Source organism: Propithecus coquereli, unplaced genomic scaffold (genome assembly GCF_000956105.1).
Source record: "Propithecus coquereli isolate 6110/MARCELLA unplaced genomic scaffold, Pcoq_1.0 Scaffold65, whole genome shotgun sequence".
Taxonomy (NCBI): domain Eukaryota; kingdom Metazoa; phylum Chordata; class Mammalia; order Primates; family Indriidae; genus Propithecus; species Propithecus coquereli.
In genome coordinates this window covers 7,017,916-7,033,391 of record NW_012152507.1, presented here as the reverse complement: position 1 = coordinate 7,033,391, position 15,476 = coordinate 7,017,916, and the positions used below count along the sequence as shown (strand labels likewise).

Below are 15,476 nucleotides of genomic sequence, written 5' to 3'. Positions count from 1 at the left end.
TTGAGCTGTTTGTAAAGATGAAATTGTGAGTTCTTAAAAATGCAAATTCCTCTCCCTTTTTTATCTTTATTTCTCTTTCACTTCTCTCCCAGTTTCCTACGACGCTGAAGTATTACTTTAGCTCCCATGGTAGAGGAGAGGTTACTTATAATAACAGGAATTATTCATTGAGAGCTTCTCTTTTCTGCTAGTTCTATTGTCCTGACCTATCTTTCTCTCTCCGCCCTCCTCTTTAATCAGCCACACTTCTTTCAACATTTTTTCAGTGGGACTGGAATAGTGGGGTTAAGGCCAGAATTGGGGAGAGGGTATCAAGAATGCCCTAAGCCTTCACATGACTCTAGGGGTATTGATGGGAATATGAAAAGCAATGAGAGCTATTCTCCCTTAGCAATTTGCTAAGTTTAGCAAGGTGATTGATAAGCACTTTGTGTAGACTTTCTTGTTTGTAGTTACAAGTGTGAGATAAGTATAATTTATCTGCCTCACTTTACAGACAAGAAGTAGAGGCTCGGAAAGATTACTTACCCAAGGCTGCTTTTCTGGTAGGAGGACGCAGGATTCAGCCCTGGTTGGTCTAACCCTAGAGCCCATGCTCCGAATCAGTATACAATTCCACGCCACTCTGCTCATCCCCAGCATACCCACCCTTCTAACAGTCCAGGGCACCTCACCCAGGGGCTCTGTGTTGGAGGGGGATAGATAAAGAGGCTCAGCTGTGTCTTGGCCTCAGTCTATGGGTAGAGCCTTTGTGTGGGGTGATTCAACAAGTTCTCTAAGCTACTCTCTCAAAGAATAATGCCCTATGGGATGTGACAAGGCAGTGTGGTTGGTCTTCCTGTTTTGTTGAGGGTAGAGATGACCAGGCCCTTGTGATAGTGTGACCTCAGCGTGCTTTCTAAAGGGGTCAGATAAATGCCTCTTTGACACAGGGGACGGGGAATAGCTTGGCCTGTGGAAGTCTTTCCCTGGGGCTGCCCACATCTGTGCCAAGAAGGGGCAGGCACACGCACGAGGCTGCCCGAGGGTGAATGAAGGGGAGGAGATCAGAGAGGCCCTGGACACCCTTTCCCCGAGAAGTCAAGCTCCTCAGATGACTCTGTGTGCTTGGTGAGGCAGGCGGAGCTGCCTCCCACACTAGCCCACAGGCTCCAGACATGCATTTGACCAGACTTTATCCTTTATAGTATCTGTCACGTGGAGCTAGTGAAAAACTCAAGATTTTTTGGGTGCATTTTTTTTTGTAATAACATGTTTTCCTTTTCTGGTTATAAGATCATGTGTGCTCACTGGTAAAATTAGAAAATAAACAAGCATTAAAGAAAAAAAATACATGTCGAGAATCCCAAATCCAAAAATCCAAAATCTGAACATTTCTGGTCCCAAGCATTTCAGATAAGGCATATTCAACCTGGACTTATCTTTTTGATGAGTACATAGAGCAACAGGAAAATCCCTGAGTGTATTTCACATCACAGGTGATGGATTAATGTTCTTGTTTAAAAAAAAAAAGTGTAATACTATTTTTAAGGAGATGCTAAGCATCACAGTTCTATTTAACTCTAGAGACTGTCTCCCTCTTCAGTCTCTTGTCAGCCATCCACAGCTGGGACTGCTATCAGCTCCCAAAGACAAATCCAAAATGCAAACAGAGTAATTTCCCTGGAGACCTCAACTCTGAAAGTTCTGTTCCCCACTGGTGCACAAATCTGTCAGCAGCCTTCACGCACAGCAGGAATGTTGTTTTTGCCTGTCTGAGGAAAAAACGTGGGGAAGTGTGCATGGGTCTGAGTATGCATACAGGGACCTGTCCTCTGTGGCAATTAAGATATTTTTCAAATAATTCTAATTTCATCTTTCTTCTTGATATGCAGCAAGGGTAATGGAATTGAGTCTGGTTTCACAGATCTCAAAACAGACCAGCCAAGAAGTAATCTAACCATAGGGTGTGGATGGCATAGTAACTGGAAAAGAACAATCTTTTTTGCTCTAAGAATGGAGATGTGTCCATTTGGTCAGCCAAAGACTTGTAAGTGTCTGCTGTGTGCCAGCACTGTACCTGGAACCAGGGGAGCCCTGCCCGCAAGTTGAGAAAGCTAAGATCTCAAGAACTGAGTGACAGAGAACAGCTGAAGGGCGTAACTCCAGTGCTAGGATATGTGGCACGGATTGTAAATATCAGAAGTCCAGAGACAGACCCACCCTTCCTTACGAGATATCAACTAAGCCAACATGATGGGAGGCTGGGGTGGGTTTCTTAGTTTTCAGGGCAATCTCACGAATACCTCCTTCCCCAGCCAAGCGCACACACCCAGAGGGAACTACACGGGCCTGCCCTGCAAGAGGGCTGCGCTGGCCTGAGTGCATGCCTTCAAGTGTTTTCAAGTGTTTCAACCACAGCCACTATGCCCTATCTGGTAGATAATTCCATGAAGCCCTGCCTAGCGTCTCCCTGGTATCCTAATTTAGAGCACACCCTTCATCAGCTGCATAAGGGGCTCTGCCCATCACGCTGGCTGATGATGGACGGGCTGCCTGGAGCCAGGCACCTTTGACCAGTCTTCCTCCCGCTTGTGTGGCACACATGGCCCCCACCGTGCTTCACTCTGTGCTTACTCGCAGCTGAGTTACATCACCAGCAGACAAGGAAAGGCAGAAGGAATAGGAGCTTATGGCTAACGTTATTTTCTGGGGATGGTCCTGAACTCCTTCCTCTCCTTTACCTCTGAAAACCCACTGATCAGCATGTCCTGCTAATTTCACTCCCTTATAGCTCTTGCCTCCAATCCTCTATGGGTTCCCACTGTCACGACACCCGAGACTGCTCTGACAGCCTTCAGGCTGGCTTCTGACTTCAACGTCCACCCTCCGACGGTACCCTGACACCACCAGAGGCACCTCCCCAATCCCTTGCACCGTATTTCTCTGCAGCTTAAACGCCTCCCAGCAGCTGGTGCTCCGTGGACCACAGGAGAAATCCCCACCTCTCAACCTGACCAAATGCCCTCCACGAACTGGCCCTTGCCTTCTCATCAGCCACCTCCTTGGCATCCTCCCCTAACTAACTGCACTCCGCCGCCCTGGACTCACCATGCTGTTTCACAGCCCTCTCCTCTACATATATCCTCCCTCCACCTCTGATGTTCTTGCTCCTGAGTGCTCAAGAAACTCAGCTTTCAAAGTCCCGCTCAAAAGATCTCCTCTGTGAAGTGTCTAAAGCCACACTCCCCTCTCCCCAGCCCCAAGTCAGTGACTGCTTTCTCTCTGTGAGGACGTCTGTCACTCCATAGCAAGTGGACGGCCCAACTCCTCCACTGGCTGCCATGGGGTTCACTGAGGACAGGAGTTCTTGTTTCCCTCTGCATCCTCTGTGCAGACCACAGTGCCTGGCTCTCGGTGGATGCCCCACATGTCTGCTGAATGAACGCATCCGATTCCTCTGCCGGCCCACGCCCAAACACTCACCTGCTGCGTTCTCAGCGCGTCCAGCTCCCTCTCCAGCCAGGTCCGCAGCCTCCGCTCCATCTGCTCCCGCTTCTCACATGCAGACTGTAGCTGGGTCAGGGCCTGCTGCAGCTTCTCAACTTTCTCCACATATGCTTGCTTCTCTCGTAACTGAGTAGAGGAGAGTAGAAAACAGCATAGAATTTAGCCCAGTGATTCTCAAAGCTGGGGTGCAGGTCGGGGTCAGATTACCTGGGGATCCTATTTAAACCACAGGTGCATGTACCTTCTACCACCCTATTTCTATCTCGCAGGTGTGCTGGGACAGAAAAGATTTACACAGAAGCCATCAGCTATACCTCAAATGTTTGGAACTGAAGACCTCACTGGGACACCTGCCTTTGGTAATCTGTACAGCTTTGAGCTCAATGCTTGGTTATTGCTTAATTACTGCATTCGAAGGCAAGGGAAATGAAGTTAAAGAATTTTTAATATCATGAAGAAATGCTTATTCTATAATGTTAAATGAAAAGTCCAGAACCAAAATATATATACAACATTATCACAACTTCTGTCTGCCTGCCTATCTACCTAGTTATCCATGAACCAAAGACTGGAAGGAAATACTTAAAGCATTAATCATGTTTATCTATATGACAAAAACAGCTTTTTTATTCTTTTCTGTATTTTTCAAATTTTCTATAATAAATATAAATTACTCTTGTAATAAAGTATGTGTGAATGTATACATGCATGTGTACCCATTTGTGTATGTTTGAATAAATACAAAAATTTTTTATTATGGATATTTATGGAGTAATTTTCTCTTTAAGATTTCAAAGTCCCTTACAGATGAGTAGTTGACAGCCCTGAAGAGACAGGAAGGGCATAACAAATACTCAAACAGCACAATAACTGAGGAGATGGAAATTAAAGCTCAAACAATTTATGTAAAGGTCATACCAGGTATGGATTTAGAATCCTGAACAACTTCAAACTCTTACCCTCAGACTTTGTTTTCTTCCAATTAGGAGTTTGGCCCATGTTCATAAATCCTGAGCACATTTCTAACTTTCTGGGAATTGGCTGGTGCCAAAAATCTGGCTGAGGCATTTACTTGCTCTGGTCCTGGGTGCGAAGACACCAGATGCTACTTCCTGTCATTCTGCACCTGGGTGTGCAGAGGCCTTGCAGGTGATTCAGTGCTGAGTTCAGCCCATGCTCACACTGGCAAGTTGGAACACGCTGGTGATTTGAGAGCTTGCTGCTAAGTGCGGTTTCTGACTTAGCAGGCAGCACTGCCGTGAGTTGTGCCTATATCCTGTCCTACCTAAAGCCACTGGACTCAAACGGAGATGCTTCTGACCTTTCAAGGAGGGGGCTGCAACTTTCCAGACTTTTCTCTATCTGCTATTGGAACTGAATTTCATCTGGCCCTCTGATTGCTCAATTCAACAGACTTCAGGACCTAAGTGTATGTTTCTGTGCTTCTCAGAAGTGTCATTTGATCAAATATTTTGTGTTCATCCACCACTTACTATATCCTCCACTGTATCCAGTTTTCTGAATGTGTAGCCACCAGAACATAAGCAGCATGAAATTTGTCTATTTTGGTCTCTGCTGGGCAGAGGGAACAGTGTGTCCCCAGTGCCTGGAATAGTGCTCTGCATCCAGTAGGCACTCAATAGAATTTGTGAAACGTGTGAATTAATATTACCCCGAAGAAACTGCAAGATCCTTAAAAGCATGAATCTGTCTCCTTTATCTTTGTATTAACCTTAAGTCTAGCAAGGTGTATACCATGCTGAGGAGGATTAATATGAGTAATTTTATCAGCCAACATTTTCAGAGCACTACCATGCCAAGCACTGTGCTTTATATGTATTATCTCATTTAATCTTCCCAATAACAGTAAGAGGTAAAGTCCTGTATTATCTCCATTTAAGAGATGAGAAAACTCTTCAAGGTTAAGTGACTTGCTCAGCTGGCAGGACATGGAGCCAGAGTTCTCATTTACAGCAGTCTGGCTCTAGAGTCCATTCCTAGCCACCACGGTAAATTATGGGAAGCACTTAGCCTCTGAATTGAATTAAGGCTGGTCAAAAGAAACTTTAATAAGAATAAGGAGTGATATTGGAAGCCAGACACACGAGGCATTTTGGAGAGGCTACATTCAACCAACCAAAGATTTTATATAAATAAAATGTCAAGAAAAGACCCATAGTGGTGATTATAAAGAACCTATCTTCAAGGAGCTCACAACTAATTTTTACTTTAATAGAAACATTAAAACTAAAAGATTTTAAAAATCATAATTCTCCATTCCACACATGGAGGTGCAAGCTCAGTAAGTGGTTTCAGTGGTAACAACACTGAGGGGCCCTTGCCTCCCTGACTCAGACGGACCTCCCGCCTTTAGGGGCTGAGGTCACTTTCTGTGGTGGATATTTTCACATTTCGTAAGTTCCTTCGGGGTGACAAGGAAAGTACCGTGGGGCTGCATCCTCAAGCTAATATTAAAATTGCAGTTTCTACACAGAACTTGTGGGGTTTAAAGGCTTCTAAAGGGCAACGTCTTTGTTTACTTAACAATCTTCCTCTTTAGTGGCTTTATCCTTGCAGTTGAAGTTTGCTGAGACATCCAAGTTACCCAGCATCAGGAGATGTTTTCTGAAGGGACAACAGTTGGATTAATAACAGTACTGCTTTCTGTGTGCCAAGCACCAAGCTAAGTACTTCATGTAGACTATCTCAGTTAAGCTTCTTCAGCCCCCAAGACAGAGGCACCTGCCGCCACCCCAGGAAGCTGGGAGGTGAGGCAGCAGGCTCCTGTCTGCCCGGCTAGACCTCCTGCCTTCTCTGCCTCTGCATCTGCAGCCTAGAACCCCTAGCCTGGGCCTTAGACATGGTCATTCTAATTCCTCGGTCAGGGTTAACAGAAAAGTCTACCTCATAAAACTTAGGCGAAAGGGTTGATTTCATCAGAAACTACTAAACCTATAACGCTTGAGTGGAATCACAATTTCCTGGATAGGGGGTCACTGCATGGCTCAGCCAACTTCTGGAAATTGGAGACAGATCTGAGGAACACCACCTCCACCCCTCCCCCATCAGAAGACTTTTGCCTTTTCTACACAATTGAGAATCCGAAGACACAGCATTGGAACTATGTTTTAAAGATTGTTAGTCTCTTTCTCTACAGGCACCAGTGGTCTCCAGTCCTTCCATTTATTTCCAGTCCTGGACACCTGCCAACCAGGGAGCCATAGGCTGGGCTTCAGACTGAGGGCGAGCCCTTTGCTGATGGCACTCATGTGTGCCTTTCATACTTTGCCTGGCTCTGGATAGATAAAGTCTGTTTTTATTCATTTTTATTTGGGAGATTTCCCACATCCCTCTCCTGTTTCGACTCCTTGGAATTGGCTCTGATTAAAGCAGCTGAGTTAGGAAAAGCATGTGGAGGCCCTGTGGGCTCTGCCCCCACCCACAATCCCCACCGCCTGGTCTCACCTCCTCTTCCAGCTTGATGACCCTGGCCTGGGCGTTGCTCAGAGCCTGGTCCAGGATCTCGATGTGTCTCCGATGGTCCTCACTCGCAGTCCGCACTGCTGCTAGCTCCATTTCTAACTTCTCCTTTTCCTTCAAAAATTCTTTGTCTAGAAGGGAGACAAGAACAAAAGTACCTCTATCCGAAAGTGCTCACTCTCTGGGCTCCCTGCCAGTCTACATCTGGCAAGGATTAAAAATAAAAAGCCATGCAAATAGTAGAGGATTGAATTGCTGCTTTTGCTCCCACTTAACAGTGGTGGTGGATACGGTAAGGATTTTCTCAAAAACCACCGTGAACTATAGATATGTTTCAGAGAGGAGAACTAGTGACCCCATGTTCTCAACAATCCGCTTCTCTACAACACTGACTTTTTCAAGCTTCCAATTAATCTTATACCTACTATTTCACTTTACATTCACAACCTCCCCTGCTTCCATCTTCCAAGCCTGTGATATTAATAATCCTACTAATATTCGCATGCATAGAAAGATAAACCAAGGTCCAGAGAGGTAAGCTCCTCGCCTGGGGCCAGAAAGCAGACAGGAGCTTCAAGCCCAGGCCTCCGGTCTCTGGCTGGATCCTCTTCCCATATGCCCCAGCCCCACATCTTCCCCTAGTTCTGCTCCAGACGGGAAAGGAGCAATGCTTTGGATTTAGGAAAACTGCTTTCCTCTCACTCAACGACAATGTAACTGATGGTGATCACTGAGTTTCTGCATGTGGTCGGCCAAGCTGGTGTGTCCTCAGTTGCCGTATTCACCTTCCTACACAGACTTCTCTACCATTTTAGCTTAATAGTCAGGGTCGATAGATAGTGCCATGAGATGAGTATTTCTTGTTGAAAACATTTTTCCTGTTACAAAAGCACTGTCTTTTTAAAATAAATTAGAATATTTAGATATATTGCTTATAATATGGAAAAAGTTGAACAAATATTATGTATCAGAGTAAGGGACTGGTTAAACAAACTACTGTCAACTCTGTAATAGAAAAGGATGCAGCCATTAATATTAAAGAAGAGACTATTAGTGACATAAAAAAATCTTATTATTGAGAAAACATTACAAAATCATATGCACACTATCTCGTATTTATAGAAAATGAGGCACAAAATTATAACAGCAGCAGTGGGCAATGGTAGTTGGAGACGGATTTCCATGTGTCCACAACACTGCAATGCTCCATCCTAGGTATTTCAATCCCCCCAGCAACCCATACTGAAACACAGAGAGCCCGAGTCTGGATGTGACACTAGCGTGTTGACAGTGGTTGTATTCATTCATTATTTCCTCCTACAGTTATTCACTAATTTAATAAATAGCTATCAGACATTCAAAACCAGCACTATGGGCTTTGAAGCAATAGAAAGAATGATGTACTAAAGGGGCAGAAAATGCAGTTTTGAATGCAGATCATGAAAATTAAGAAGACATCTTAAGGCTGCAAGTATCAGATGGTGATCTCACAACTTTCAAGCCAGAAGGGATCGTAGGAAACATCAACATCTAGTTCTCCTCCTTTGGCTTCATGTGTGTGAAGAGGAAAGCCCAGAGGAGCGAAGGCACTTGTCTAGGGTCCTCCCGCAAGCTAGGGCAGAGCCAGGGCTGGAATCCGGGTCTCCTGATGTCCCACTACAAAGTCCTTCCCACTTGACAGCACGACCCTTGCACTGTGGATTTATGTTGATGGGATCGGACAGCAATGGAACAGCTTCTGAACTGACAGATTGAAGGAGCAGACTTGTAAAGCTAAGAAGTGGCTGTGCTTCGTAGAAACAATAGCATCCCCTAGAAACAAAATGAGGCCACCAAGACCCTGATCCAGAGCAGAGCATTACTTTTGGGCTCGTTATGCCCCACTTTAGTGACCAACTACCCCGCCCCTTCTTTCTTTCCGTGGCATTTGAAATGCTGCCTCTGAAACTTCCTTCCAAATCCACGGAGAAGAGGCATGCAAGAGTCCTAAACAAAGGAGCCAGCAGTCTACTAACTACTCCCGGCACCAGCTCCCCCAGCCCTGGAGGGACCACAGCATTTCACCCTTTCTGAACAAAGTTTGTGCACCAGCTCCCTGGGTTTGGACACCATCTCCACAGGCATGCTGCCCGCTGGCATTGTTCATGCTCCTTGTCCAGGAGTTACGAAGCAGGCATGCCTGGGAATGAGCCACTAGGTCTCAGAGCTTCTACCTAGTTATCAACCTAAGTATAAAAGTTCTTCTCTCTGTTGAGGGCAGCCAAGTACATATTGATTTTGATCTGAAGCAATAAAATGATAGACTGAGCTCAAGAACAGAAGTAACAACCAAAGCGTCTTGTGTTTTGCCAATCGATGACGATCACAATTACTGCTCTGTCACAATGACAGCTACTTAGACAGAATTCTGAATTAACACATGCCCCTCCCCTCTGACACACACACACACACACACACACACACACACACACACACACACAATCCCAGCATTTGCTATTTCCTTGATAGGCAGTATCACATTGCGGCTAAAGAATGGACTTTAGCATCACAAAGACCTAGATTCAAATCCTAGGTTCACCACGTTCCAATTATGAAGCCTTAGGCAAGGTATTTAACTTCTCTGAGCCTCGATCCCTCATCTTTCAAATGGAAATGGTATTATCTACACCACAGTATTGTTACGATGACTGTGAATGGAGATGATGCATATAAAGTCTAAAAGGACCTGCTTATTCAAGACTTTACCTGTTTTGGTCATTGTTGATTTCCTGAGCCTACAAGAGTGCCTGGCTCAAAAACACTGTTGAATAAATGAGTCTCTAGTGTGTGCCATGTTCAATGCCAGCTGAACAATACATTGCAGCTCTTGTTAGCTATTAGGTATTCAGTATTCTCATGATCTCCTAACAGCCTTTGTTATATATCTGTCCACTCGACCTTTGAACCAACTGCTCACCTAGAAGCCACTATTCATCAGATGGCTGGTACTGACCATGGACACCCCTGGCTCCCTCCTCCACCCAGTCTCCCTGAACCATACAGCGTACACCATAGGACAAAGACGTGGATACTGGACGAAGGCTACATTAGTTCTGGAATGTTTTTCAGAACTCTGAACCTCATGGGTTGAAAGATCTCTGTCCTGAGTTTGGTGACTTTAGACTTCATTCTGCAGCAATATTATATATATGTGTGTATATATATATATATAAAATCACTCACACTGGCTCAGGACTCTTTGTCCACTGATAGGAAGTAGTGCTCTCGATTATAAAGTTTTAAAAACAATGTTCATGACAATAGTAATAACAATATCTGCTCACATTTTTTGAATGAGTACTGTGTTCCAGATATGTTCACTTACATTACTTCATTTACTCTAAGTTTACCATATGAGATAGGCACCATTATAATTTCTGCTTTCCAGTTGAGGAAAATGACGCTAGAAAGGATAAGTAACTTGCCCATAGAAGCGATGCTCACCAAAGGTAGAGACAGAAGTTGTTTTTCTGTCTAACGCATGCTCACAAACATGGCCCTACACTGCCTCCCCTGTGTAAGCACGAATAGATGTGAACTACAGATTAATAGAAGCCAAATAATATAAGAACCTCATTACAACATAATTCATTATGGCATAGATTTAATATGTCACAGATCATGTCATACTTCTCAAAACACAGCAACTACATTCACATGTATATCCATTTACAAATATTAATTAATTAAGCAACTACTACATGGAGGCATTACAGAGTACTGGTTAAAAGCATGGTTCTAGAATCAAATTGCCTGGGTTCATATCCAGCTCCACCTCTTATGGTTTTGTGACTCTGGAAGCAAATGAACTTCTTTGTGTTTCAGTTTCTTTGCCTTTAAAGTATCACAACAGTACCTACTTCAAAAGGCATATAGTAGGTACTTACTTAATGTCAACTATGATAACACTATAGTTATTATTGTTGTTCTAGGAAGTATGATAAATTCTAGGGCTCCAGGGTGAGTAGGACATAGCATTCTGCTCTCCCTCTGGTGGGAAGAGAGGCAAAGACACAAGCAATGGCAATGTGACAAGGTGCTCTCACAGATGCTTGCAGGGGTACCACGAGAACAAAGGGGAGAGAGCTCATTCAGACTACGGGGCGGAAGAGGGGTGTCAAGGCAGTGAGCCTATGATAATAGGGGTTAGCTATGCTCCCTGACTCCTTGGAGATATGGGACTCTGAGGTGTAGCAGAACATTCCAAAAAGTCATCCTTTGGGAGATAAAAGGGAGAGTCCCGTGGGTGCAACCACCTCATGGGAAAGTCCTTTAGTTTATTATTAGCTAAGCCCCTCAGGGGGGATCTCAAGAAAGACAAGACTCACGCTCAATTTTCGTTGGGCTCCAACGTATATACTGAGAATTCCTCGAACAGGCAAGTTGACACAAGGGAATTCTTGCCCAGAATGGCCTGTTTACGCAGTGGATATGAATTACCCTGAACTGCGTGGTGTAGGGAGTTGTTTAGCCTGATGGCTCTGGTCCCATTTACACAGAAGGATGTCTGCTCACATACTGTTTACTCTTCAAACCACAAAGATGGCACAGGCTTTGTGGCCAGGCTGACCTGGTTTGATTCTGGCACCTTCATTCACATAGCAGTTCACCTTGGACACGTGACTTGACTTCCCTGAGATTTCATCTCCTCAAATGAAACTATCAAGATTGATTTTACAGGATTGTTGTTGAGGATTAAAATGACTATTGGTAAAATGCCTACCACAGGCTTTGGTATTTAATACAGACTTGATAAATGACAACAAAAGCTAACACATATTCCTGGGGACTTAACATGTCCCAACCACTGTGCCAAGGGCTCTACAACAGAACCTCGTTTAATCCTCACCTCCGCTCCTTTTGACAATTGAGAAAACTGAAGCAAAATGAGCTATGATACTTGCACAAAGTCAAATGGTAGTCCTACTCGTGCCTCTACCCATGGGTTAGTCTCCCTTGCTTGGGCAAAGAGTGGAAGTGTATGGAAACTAGAACTGGGCCCAATGACTCAAAAGATGCTCCGTTCCCACCTTACCCTTTTCCTTTGCCAGTTCTGGGTAAAGTTCAAAGTAGACAGCCTGCTGAAACTGTTTCTGTGATTACTATTTGAGCACTAAGCTTAACTGCTCCCTGAACCACAAGATGCTGGGCCCTAGGGACTTCTGTTAATAATTCTGAGGGTGGGGTATATGGGTGGCATCAGTCAGTGGAAGTGTCAGGGCACCCAGTGCTGTGCTGTAATTTTTTAATTCAGTGCTCCCACTTATGGCTGGAGCTCATGAGGAGAGCAAACCTGTAATGCAGTCCTTCTTAGGTAGGAATTAATTTCTAGGGTTTTGCTGAGTTTTGCCCTAAGCCCCATATAGCTGAAGAGATGGAGGAGTCCAACTACTGCCAGCTTGACCAAGGGGTGACTAAGCCATGGAATGCTTGGTAGGTAAAAGATGGGTGTTTGCTATGGTTTGAACATGTCCCCCAAATTTCATGTGTTGGAAACTTAATCCTTATTGTAACGGTATTGAAATGTGGGGTCTTTAAGAGGCGATTAGGCCATGAGGGCTCTGCCTTCATGAATGAATTAATGCTGTTATCACTGGAGTAGGTTAGTTACCATGGGAATGGGCTCTTGACAAAAGAAGGAGTTCTGTCTAAATCTCTGTCTCATGGGTTCACTTCCACCTTCCGCCCTTCCACCATGAAATAATGCAGCACGGGGCCCTTGCCAAATGCAGGTGCCATACTCTTGGACATCCCAGCCTCCAGAATCGTGAACCAAATGAACTTCTGTTTTGTTTTGTTTTTTTTTAAGTCATAGCTCATCTTCTGACAAATAAACTTCTATTGCTCATAAATTACCTCATCTGTGTATTGTTATAGCAGCAGAAAATGGACTAAGACAGTATTCTTCTCTTTCAGCTAGAACCAAGCTTTGATCCTAAACAGTAGATTTTGGGGGTTTAGATCTATCCTGGTGTATGCGTGCATGCACGTGTGTGTGTGTGTGTAAAGGCATGAAAATACACCAAGTTAATTCTGTTCAAGCTCCAAATTCCAAATGCTCCCATAACGAAGCAGAACTAGCCCATTTGGCACCTGCTTCTGGACAGTCAGGTGTCTTCCTGGAAATTCTCAAGGAAGGGTCTTGTTGCCTTAGATGTGGGAAGAGGGGGTGGGGAGACAAAGTTAAAGGAAGGAAAAGGAGGTAGGCACAATCCAACAAACCTTCACTGAATGACTGATTTTAGGAGTACAGTCTCTGGGACTCTCTGAAAGAAGAGCGCTTAAAGGACATTGCCAGAGAAAAGGCCACAGGAAGAGGAGAGGCTGGGTAAAGAGGTGGAGGGGAGACGTGTCCAAAAGTGCCCAGGCCCTCTGCACCTCACCCAAGCCCCTTGCCCAGCCCTGAATGTTCACTGGGAGAAGGCGTGCAAGAGGCAAACGCTTCCTAACCTGGAATTCTCTATAAAGTAGACAACTTTCATGGTACCTGCCCAGCCAACGCCCCATTTCCAAGAGCCATCTTCTACAGCCATCCACCCACAGGGTAAGTTCTGGCAAGTAGCCACGTTTGCATTTAAAAACCCTTCTCATCCACCGCTACTCACCACTCCCATTAGAGAGCTGATGAGACCTGAAGGGCCACCTGACCCAAGCTAGTCCAATCGGAGTCTTCCATTCAGGAATTTATAAGTGGGAACCTGGAAGAGGTGGTGATACTGGCATAAATGGACAACCTAGCTCAGGCTGGGCAGCCAGATTCTGGCATGTGGTTGGGAGAAACAGAAAGCCACACTGTAGAGAATGAAGAACCAAGCAGATGCACACAGAAAGGTGGAAGAGAAACTATGGCAACAAAGAGACAGGAAACAGATCCATGCCGACAAACATAGGCTCCCAAACACATACTACACCTGATTCTTCACAGATTTTTCAGTCCTGGCCCCTAGCCCTTGGGAGGCCAGCCTGCACTCCCCGCATGTGGGCTCCAGTACACACTTACATATACTCAACACACAGTCCTTTTATTTGTGCTTAAGCTAGCTCAAGTGGATTTTTCTTTTTGTAATGAAAAGATCACTAGGACACCCTCTCTTCTTTCTTTACACTTCTACTCCCTTTCTCCAGTTTAGGATGATGCTGACCAGCACCAATCAATTGTGGCAACTAGAAACTTCTCCAAAGTGCTGCTGAAATAAACTCCTCTTATTAAAAGATGTCCAAATAATTGCCTGCCACATTATCCTCTGCTAATATTTCCCCTCCTGGTTCTTCTTCCTCAAGGACCCCTCAGCCCCAAGTTCCCTGGCACTGTATCTTAAAATATTCAACAGATGTTAGAGAGAATTCTATTCCAAGTGACATCGAAATCCTCGTTGACACCAAAAGTAATTTCTTAATTTCTTTTTCCTGAGGTTGTGGGAGTGGAAAGACAATGGGAAGGTATTTCATTTACTTCACTATCTACAAAACTATTTAGGTTCATTCTGCTTCAAAGATATTCCACACTCAGGGGCCCCTTCTTAACATCTGCGCACACCTCCCCACCCCAGTTTGAGAGTCAAACTGAAAGAGACCCCAAAAATATAATCCAAAAAGAGCACAGTTTACATCACATAAGAGTGATCTATTCACATGAGGCTTACTTGATGCAAAACAACATGAAAGATGATCTACTTTTTAAAGCTACATATTAATTCACACATCAAAAAGTAATTCAGTACAGTGAAAAAATATGTGCACTCCCATGTTTATTGCAGCACTATTCACAATAGCCAAGATTTGGAATCAACCTGAGTGTCCATCAATGGATGAATGGATAAAGCAATTGTTGGCCATATACACAATGGTATATTACATAGCCACAAAAGAATGAAATCCTGCCATTTCCAAAACATGGATGGAACCGGAGAAGATTATGTTAAGTGAAATAACCCAAGCACAGAAAGACAAATCTCACATGTTCTCACTCATATGTGGGAGGTAAATACTACAACAATTCATCTCATGGAGACAGAGAGTAGATGATGGTTACAGAGGCTGGGAAGGATAGTGGGGAGTGGGAGATACAGTGGGGATGGTTAATAGGTGCAAAAATATAATTAGATAGTTAGAATGAACAATAAATGACAGCATAACAAAGTAACTATAATCAATAATAGGTTAGGATATACTTTAAAATAACTAGAAGAGTGGAATTGGAATGTTCCTAATGCAAAGAAATGATAAATGTCTGAGGTGATGGATACCCCGATTACCCTGATTTGATTAACTCACACTGTATGCCTGTATCAAAGCATCATATGTACCCTATAAAGATAGACAACTATTATGTACCCATAACAACTTTAAAAAAAGAATAATATAATGCTGACCTTATTCGTGACTGGTTTGATTTTTTGTTGTCTTTTTAAAATGTGCTGATAAGGTTTCTTGGGTAAGGAACCTTGTTATTTCAGGAAAGGGTCTTC

At 44.1% G+C, this 15,476-nt stretch overlaps 1 protein-coding gene across 2 annotated transcripts in view; it reads right to left on the bottom strand.

Annotated features, from left to right (window-relative positions):
- The window catches only part of AMOTL1 (angiomotin like 1), a 93,872-nt gene that overhangs the window by 12,892 nt on the left and 65,504 nt on the right, over positions 1 to 15,476 (bottom strand). For both annotated transcript variants that reach the window (XM_012660076.1, XM_012660078.1), the window contains exons 7-8: positions 6,955 to 7,100; positions 3,466 to 3,615 (exon numbers count right to left, since the gene is read on the bottom strand). In XM_012660076.1, coding sequence (XP_012515530.1) covers positions 3,466 to 3,615; positions 6,955 to 7,100 — 296 coding nt within the window. The remainder of the gene's footprint in view (positions 1 to 3,465; positions 3,616 to 6,954; positions 7,101 to 15,476) is intronic.